At 44.4% G+C, this 8,864-nt stretch overlaps 1 protein-coding gene across 8 annotated transcripts in view; it reads left to right on the top strand.

Annotated features, from left to right (window-relative positions):
• Window positions 1-8,864, top strand: part of PXK (PX domain containing serine/threonine kinase) — a 55,859-nt gene that overhangs the window by 42,578 nt on the left and 4,417 nt on the right. For 2 of the 8 annotated variants that reach the window (XM_010851589.1, XM_010851592.1), the window contains exon 17: window positions 7,774-7,811. The exons of 2 other annotated variants lie outside the window; for them this stretch is intronic. In XM_010851589.1, coding sequence (XP_010849891.1) covers window positions 7,774-7,793 — 20 coding nt within the window. In that variant the 3' untranslated portion in view covers window positions 7,794-7,811. Of the gene's footprint in view, window positions 1-6,597; window positions 6,607-7,773; window positions 8,859-8,864 lie in introns of those variants that run through there. 4 more of the 8 variants (XM_010851593.1, XM_010851590.1, XM_010851594.1 and 1 more) reach the window with 3 other exon arrangements.

Below are 8,864 nucleotides of genomic sequence, written 5' to 3'. Positions count from 1 at the left end.
CCAGGGAATAACCTCTAAATGTGTGCAGTGGCCTCATAACGCTATCTTTTTTCTTTTTTTTGGAACTAATATCTCTCTCCTAACTACTTTGCAAGCCCCATAAAAATGCTTTGGGGTACCAGAATCTCCTTTCAACTCCTTAACTGAACCAGATGTTCTAGATGTCAGAGGAACTGGTTCTACCACTCAGAGCTTGCTGGCTGTGTTTGGAGGAGTCTCTGCAGCCATTGGAAGGGAGAGTGGGCTGGGGTTGATTTATGAGTTGACAATACCATACTCATTAAAGCTTAAAGTGGTGCCTAGCAGCTACCAAGAGCATTACCCAACCCCTCTCAAATGCTTCTAACAGACCTTCCAAAAAGAAAAAAATAAAAAGATGACCATCAAATGTAAGGGGACTGGTTTGAAGGGCTTACATCTGGCTGTCGGGTGTCTTGATCATGGAGGCTGGTTACTGGTGGTTTGTTGTGGAGTGTTCTGGGGCTAGGGTTTATTTTAATAAAAGTGCTTGTCTCATGGAGACGTAATATCCTATTTCCTATCTGACTTTGTCAGCAGATTTTACAAGAAGGCCCCCACATATTGATCCATATAGAAAGTAGACTTCTTCTCTGTCTTTTGTAGAGGTGACCTCTATAGGCTGATCAGAAATTTTTGGAGAGCCACTGCCCACGATCATGTTGAACCATTTTCTAGATGAGAGGATGGATATTGATTTCACACTGCTTAGACATATTAAGGAAATAGGAGAGAACTAGTAGTGAGAATCCATGAAGCCTCCTTTGAGAAGTGAGGTGTCTGCTTAGAAGTGCAGACCACCTTGCTGTGTGCATTCGAGGTGGGCAGTTACCTGCCAGTTCTCATTTTTAAATACCTTGGAGAATTCAGTCCATTTGGATTATTTTCGATGAATCCTCTAATCTGAGTTCTCAGTTGAGTTCTCAGTTCTGATACAGTAGCTGGTTTGCATGAAATGAGGCAACTTTTAGAATGAGAAGAAAAAGAGGAGTCTTTTGTAATTAGAATCAGTGTTGGAATAAACTTCATCTGAGGTGAGAGGGAACAGTTGGGAATATAGTTCCATGTCCTGAAGGGTAGTCACAAGTATTCAGAGGGAAACACATGTGAGGCCCCAAGCACAATGCCTGGCAGAGATGAGAGGTGCCCAGCAGGTGTTGGCTGTCTCTTTTCCTCTATGTTCTTTAATGTTTTATTGATGAAATGATTGACTCAGCCCCAGAGACTATACTCTGACCTCTGCTGGGCATTTATCATTAATGCGACTCATAAAAATAATAACTGGCATTTGCCTATCAACCTAGCATTTAAGGCCCCAAGCAAGCCACCCACAGGGAGTTTATTCATTCAGCTACTTTCGATGTATTTATCCAGAGCCTGAAGTATGCTTGGCACTGTGCTAATAAGTCCTGGGTCACAGAGATGAGCACGCAGACAAGGCCCAACTGAGTGGCCTGGCTTTGCCAGCACCTCTCAGGAGCTCCAAAATGATAGATACTGATCAGGCAAATGCTTTCCTCAGGTCCCGTCCACGGTAACTTCCTCCCCCAATAGTTCTTCTTAAATAGAGAATCTCCTCCTGAAAAAAACTACCAACAAAGCAGCATCTCGAACTTCTGTACTGTACAGGGCCGCACAGGTGGTACCGTCATGCTACCGTTCCCATGGGAAGTGCTCCACCAATGCTGGGGAAGATGGAGAAACTCTATACGCAAAAACAAGACTGGGAGCTGATTGTGGCTCACATCGTGAACTCCTTACTGCGAAATTCAGACAAATTGAAGAAAGTAGAGAAACTAGACCTAAATCAAGTCCTTTACAATTTTACAGTGGAAGTGAGAAATAGATGCAAGGGATTGGATCTGATAGACAGGGTGCCTGAAAAACTATGGACGGAGGTTCGTGACATTATACAGGCGGCAATGATCAAGACCATCCCCAACAAAAAGAAATGCAAAAAGGCAAAATGGTTGTCTGAGGAGGCCTTACAAATAGCTGAGAAAAGGAGAAAAGCTAAAGGCAAAGGAGAAAAAGGAAAGATACATCCATCTGAATGCAGACTTCCAAAGAGTAGCAGAAAAAGATAAGCCTTCCTAAGTGATCAATGCAAAAAATAGAGGAAAACAATAGAATGGGAAAGACCAGAGATCTCTTGAAGAAAATTAGAGATACCAAGGGAACATTTCAGGCAAAGATGGGCTGTATATTGTTACCCTGCTTATTTAACTTATACGCAGAGTACATCATGCGAAATGCTGGGCTGGATGAAACGCGCTGGGATCAAGATTGCTGGGAGAAATATCAATAACCTCAGATACGCAGATGATACCACCCTTATGGCAGAAAGTGAAGAGGAACTAAAGAGCCTCTTGATGAAAGTGAAAGAGGAGAGTGAAAAAGCTGGGTTAAAACTCAACATTTAAAAAACTAAAATCATGGCATCTGGTCCCATCACTTCATGACAAATAGATGGGGAAACAGTGGAAACAGTGAACAGACTTTATTTTCTTGGGCTCCAAAATCACTGCAGTTGGTGATTGCAGCCATGAAATTAAAAGACGCTTGCTCCTTGGAAGAAAAGCTATGACCAACCTAGACAGCGTATTAAAAAGCAGGCACTTTGTTACTTTGCTGACAAAGGTCTGTCTAGTCAAAGCTATGGTTTTTCCAGTGGTCATGTATGGATGTGAGAGTTGGACCATAAAAAAGCTGATCATCGAAGAATTGATGCTTTTGAACTGTGGTGTTGGAGAAGACTCTTGAGAGTCCTTTGCAAGGAGATTTAACCTGTCCATCCTAAAGGAAATCAGTCCTGAATATTCATTGGAAGGGCTGATGCTGAAGCTGAAGCTCCAATACTTTGGCCACCTGATGCAAAGAACTGACTCATTGGAAAAGACCCTGATGCTGGGCAAGATTGAAGGTGGGAGGAGAAGGGGACAACAGAAGATGAGATGGTTGGATGGCATCACCGACCCGATGGACATGCGTTTGAGCGAGCTCTGGGAGTTGGTGATGGACAGGGAAGCCTGGCGTGCTGCAGTCCATGGGTCACAGAGAGTCATACATGACTGAGCGAGTGAACTGAACTGGACTGGGTGAGGGCAAGGCTTTCAGCCTGCTCGCTGCCTGGGCAGCCCTTACTTAGACTGGTCCTTTCCCTTTCAGGACAGGCGGCCAGGCTTCTCACTGGGCTCATCTCTCTTGCCGCCTCTCTGCACTCTACCTGTCTTATTGCTGGAATCACAATTTATTCCAATTTATGTCTTTACTTCTAGGCCACATTTATGCTGTATCTGGAAACTAAGTCAAGCATAGTATTAATATCTTCTGGCTTTATAATATGCCATTTTCTCAAGAAATGAAGGAAAAGTCTTCATTTTCAAGGGCTAACTTTGAAAAGGAATTCCTGCTGAAGGTAGCATCTCAAACACAGCTCCATCTGGGAGCCCTTGGGATCTACATCTTGGCCTGCAAAACGTAAACTTGAGGGTCACCACTCTGTAGTTCTAGATAGAACCTTGGAGAAGACACTTGACCTCCCTGGGCTTCAGATTTCAAAATCAAGTGAGGCCCCATAGGGCTCCTGGGCATGGAGCCCCTGTTGTCCCTTGTTTCTTGTAGGCAGGACACCAGCCTGCATGACCTTCCCGGAGTTTCAAAGGGTAGAGTTGCTAATCAAGGGAGGAGCATCCAGAAACCTGCTGAGACGAGATTAAGCCCTGCACACACCTAAATCTTGTCAGGGACCCCACCCTTAGACTCTTGTTACAAAACCCCTTACCAAATCCCCTGGGGGTAGAGATACATAGCTTTTCAAGGCAGGAGCCCTCTGTGTTACCTGTGCCTGGCAAACTAATAAGGCTGTCCTTTTCTGCTTTCACCCAGAGAGGTTTGATTTAGTTTGATTTAGCTTGGGCGTACAGAGAGGCAGAGCTTTCACATCAGCTTTCCGATTGTAAACAAAGATAGCAACAATGCCTGTCTAGTGGATTTACTCTGAGGATCCAGAGAGTCCCAGGCCTAAGAGGCTAGAACAGCACCTGATACACAGTCCGTCCTCAGGGCACTGTGCGTTACTGGGAGGCCTTGAATAAGTCGATTTCTGGGTTTGGGTTGTTGTTGTTTATTTGCTCAGGCACGTCTGACTTTTTTGACCCCATGGACTGCAGCCCACCAGGCTTCTCTGTGCGGGGGATTTCTCAGGCAAAAATAATGGAGTGGGTAGCCATTTCCTTCTCCAGGGAATCTTCCCGACCCAGGGATTGAACCCTAGTCTCCTTCTTGACAGGAGGATTCTTTTGGGTTAAAAAGGCAAAAGGGAGAGGGTTAGAGGAGCCCATCTCAGTTCTTTCTAATCAAGTATCCTCTAAACCCACTGTTTGCTGGAAAATAACATCATTTATACCAGTGGCTCAGCAGGTAAACAATCCTCCTGTAATGAAGGAGGTACAGGAGACATGGGTTGGATCCCTGGGTCAGGAAGGTCCCCTGAAGACGGAAATGGCAACCCAGTCCAGTATTCTTGCCTGGGGAATTCCATGCACAGAGGCACCTGGCAGGCTGCAGTCCGTGGGGTCATAAAGACACAGCTGAGCACACACACACCTGCATAAACTCACTGTGGACCCACCCCTGGCAGTTTGCTCAGCAGTAGATCAGTTGAGGCAAGATCAGTTTGACAGCATTGACTTTCTTCCTGAAATCATCAGTTTTAAAAGCATTTGTGGTACCTAAGGGTGGTTTTAAGCTCAGTTACTTTCAGGACAGGGCAGAAGAGACAGGTGTTTCTAAGCAAAGGAGTCTTACTCTCCTGAGTCCTTTCCAGCATTTGTGTAAGGACTGGGGCCTCTCCTGTTTCTCTCTGAACCTCTCTGCCCTGGGCCTTTTCTTGAAATCCTTACCAGATTGATGGGAGAAAGAGTAGAAAGATTTCCTTAAGTTTGTTGGTAGTTCTATTGGGTAGGGTGGAATTCTCTAAAGCCTTTTTTTTTTTTTTTCCCCAGTGAGAACATTCCTAGCACTTTCTTTTTTCTAAAGGATAGGTTTCCTGCCTCTAGAAGGCCATTCTTTCAAGAACTTTGAGATACTTTATTCTGACTGGTTTCTGGGTCAGTGTCACCAGCTAGTGTTTACACTCTGTGTTCATGGAGCTGAGTGGTTTAGAAGGTCCTGATTTACATGCAGATATTTGCTCCTACTCTCCCTTTGGGAGGAGACAGGCCTGCTGTCTTGCTATTGTGTGTGTGTGTTTTTAAAAAGATTTGCAAAAAAACCCCAAAAGATTTGCAATAGAGTATAAAGAGTATTTGGGGAAATCTTAGGTAAGCAGGAAACCCAAATTATTATTGTTGTTAATAATCATATTTCACATGTTTTGAGTGCTTATTTTGTGATAGGCAATGTTCTAGGAGATTTATAGTTACTGTTTTATTTAATCCTCATGAATACCTTCCTATCCAAGGAGCAGGGATTGTACTTATAGCTCCATTTCACAGACAAAGACATTGAGGCTCTAGTGGACCTTGACTAAGGTCACACAGTGGGAGATACTGGAGCCAGGACTCAGTCTTGGTTTCTGCCCCTGTTCATCTCCCTGGTTTCTCCTGAGCACCTGCTCTCTTGGTGCACTGCAGGGCCTGTGCTGCTAAAAGCTGTGCTTGGCTGGTTTGGTAAGAGCCCTGAAAGTAGCCCCAGGCTTGGGACGTAGCTCCACCACTTGCTGGGTGACCTTGCACAAGTAATTTCCATTCTTTGAAGCTGTCTTTTAAGAGAATTCCTGGTCTTTATGAGGTAGATAATGTACACAGGGCTTAATAAGCAAGAAAGTACTGTGAAGTTAAGCTGTGAATACCTTGCAAGAGAATTTAGCCCTTCTTGCTTGCAGTTTATCATTTTTAAGCAATAATTTTGAAGAGGGAGAGCTGGCAGTTTGTAGAAGGCTGGTCTGTGAGAGTGACTAAAAAGAGGGAAGTTTCATGAGTGCAGGACTGGAGGAAGAGGCAAAGCGGGGCCTTGTGGGCACAGAAAGACTGAGAACTTGAGTAACAAGAAGGAAGATTTAGGACAAGTAAGACACAAGCTATGATGTGTAAAATAAGCTACCAGGATATACTGTACAACACAGGGCATAAAGCCAAAATTTTATAATAGCTGTAAGTGGAGTATAGCCTTTAAAAATTCTGAATCACTATATTGTACTCCTGTAACTTATATAATATTGTACATCAACTATACTTCAGTAAAACAAATAAGGTACAAGAAAAGGGAGAGATTCTTTTAGAATGTTGCAGCTCCCAGGATTTATCTAGCCACATCAAAGTCTGAAACCCACTCTAGGCTCAAAATAGACATATGTGGCCCTAAAAATTGCCTTTTTCTCAAAACCACATAAAGCAGTTTCCATGTGGGGGATGACCAGGTCTGTCTGTGGTGCTTCTTTGCACAATGTGTTGGTTCTGCTCTGCTGCCTGCCTGCAGCCCTCCTCCCTGCCTCCAAGCCCAGTGTATGAGCTCCTTTCCTGGGTCCTCAGTTGCTGGAGTGTGGTGGGCAGGCAGTGGCCCTAGCATCCTCCTGAGCTGCCCCAGGTCAGTGGTCAGCCTGCTGCACCCCACATGGGCCTCTGACCGGCCCCTTCTCAGAGGAAGGGACTCTCCTTTAGGCGAGGGAGCAGGTTGGTTCATTCAGAAGTCAGGGATTCACTGTCAGGGAAAAGGTTATCTTTCACAATTAACCTGGAATCTAGTCAGTTAAAAGGAGACAAGAAAAAAAATGTGTCTTTTTTTTTTTTTTTTTTTCGGCATGATCTTTGGTCCCCTGGCAGTGAAAGTGTCAAGTCTTAATCCCTGGACTGCCAGGGAATTCTTTCCCCTCGCCCTTTTTAAAAATAGTTTTCTAGTCTTAAGTAGATGCTGATGCCAAAGGTAAAACTCCAGCCACCTGATGCAAAGAACTGACTTACTGGAAAAGACCCTGATGCTGGGGAAGACTGAGGGCAAGAGGAGAAGGGGGTGGCAGAGGATAAGATGGTTAGATAACATCACTGACTCAGTGGACATGAATTTGAGCAAACTCAAGAGGATGGTGAAGGACAGGAAAGCCTGGTGTGCTGCAGTCCATGGGGTCACAAAGAGTCGAACATGACTTAGTAACTGAACCACGAGCAAGTCTTAAGTAAGCTACTTCTGCTCACTCTCCTGTTTAGCCTCTGGATCTAAGCACCTTCAGGGAAGGGGCCCCATGTTCCTGCCCAGGTTAGACTTCCCCATGCTTTTGCTCTTTCCAGCTTTAAAAAGACACATCCCTATTTTAGACTGTAGAAGACTTGTGTGGAAAAGTGATCAGTTCTCATTGTTCTCCCTTCTTCATAAACTGGTCTTATTTAAGTAATAGAACTAGGTACACTCCCAGGACCCATTCCACTTTTCAGGGGAGATAAAACCATGTGGGTCTTCTGAATAGCACCTAACTGGTTCAGAAGAAAGAAAAAGAATGAAGAGAAAAGTGACTCATCAGTTACTCTGTTAGTATTAATATGTTTGCCATGTTCTTAAGAGGATCACTGTCGTATTTACAAACCGTGCTTCTTGTGATTCACTTAAATATACCCTAGTTTGCAATGAGAATAATCAGCATGTGATTCAGACTAATATTTTATTGTCTCTATTTGATTAAATGACACTAAATAATGTCACTAAATAATGACACTGAATAATGACTTGTGTCCCCCCCCTCTCTCTCTTTGCTATTTTCAGTAGAGCATGCACCATTTTGAACGTGAATTTTCGGTAAAGTAAGCTATACTGATTTTTCTAACTTTAAAGATGCTCTGTTTCTGTCTGTGAAATGGGACAGTGTGTCTAGATCACTGAAGTGGTGAACAAACAGGAAAGCTGATTGGAGATGATTTCCTTGTCTGGATATTTAAATGAAATACAGCATCTTTAAAAGGCGCCCCAATGACTTCATTTACATTCATTTCATTTTCATCATGACCTTCAAAATTTTCATTTTCCACTCTGATTTTAGTTTTAAAATACAGCCCTAAAACCTACACATCAACTGCATGGGCATTTTGGTATTTTAATTTTGGAAGCCAGCATCTCACAGTCCTGTTGTTGCAAACGTGCTGGTTCCTTGTTACTCTGACGAAAGGGAAAGGACGTTGGGCAGTTGCATTCCTGGTCACAGGGAAACCACTTACTGGCTTTATAACTGATATTAGGGAAAACAGTTCTTTTTAAAGCATCCTTAATAATAATTGTGACATGAATACAGCCTCCCCATCTTTCTGAGGTAAAAGCAAAGGCAGTTTCAAACAGCTGGGGGCTGCCTGCTTTGGGGGTCGCTGGCCTCCAATTCCCTCTGAGGGTCGCTGGTTGGTCTGAAGGCCAGGTGGTCTCCCCTCCCGAGTGTGGGGACCACGAAGGAACCCAGATCCGCAGGCGGGAGTTGACTGCCCACTGTCAAAGTTGGCCCAGGGAAAGGGACTCTCAGAACTCCTTTTGACACGGCTGGGGAAGGTGTTTCTACCTGGATCTAACCTATGATCTTGCTGCAACGGTCTGTGGCCTGTTTCAGGGCCACTGCTGGGCTGCTAGCCTCCCACTGGGGTACTGCGGAGGGTGGAACAGTTAACTCTAGGGGTTTTTGTCTAAGAGAAGGTGAGATTGGACAGATCATGACTGACCTGGTTATCACTGTAGATAAGCTGTTTTTGAGCGTTCCTCCACCTTGAGTGTTGGAGGCCAACATTTTTGAAAGCTAGATCCAGTTGGCAGTCATTCTGCTTTGGAATTTGGTGGTGTCCACTACCTCGGGATGGGGCTTTAGGAAGCCTCTGGAG

Source organism: Bison bison, unplaced genomic scaffold (assembly GCF_000754665.1).
Source record: "Bison bison bison isolate TAMUID 2011002044 unplaced genomic scaffold, Bison_UMD1.0 scf7180017864304, whole genome shotgun sequence".
NCBI lineage: Eukaryota > Metazoa > Chordata > Mammalia > Artiodactyla > Bovidae > Bison > Bison bison.
The sequence above is the reverse complement of the archived record's forward strand: the minus strand, read 5'-3'. Positions and strand labels throughout refer to the sequence as shown.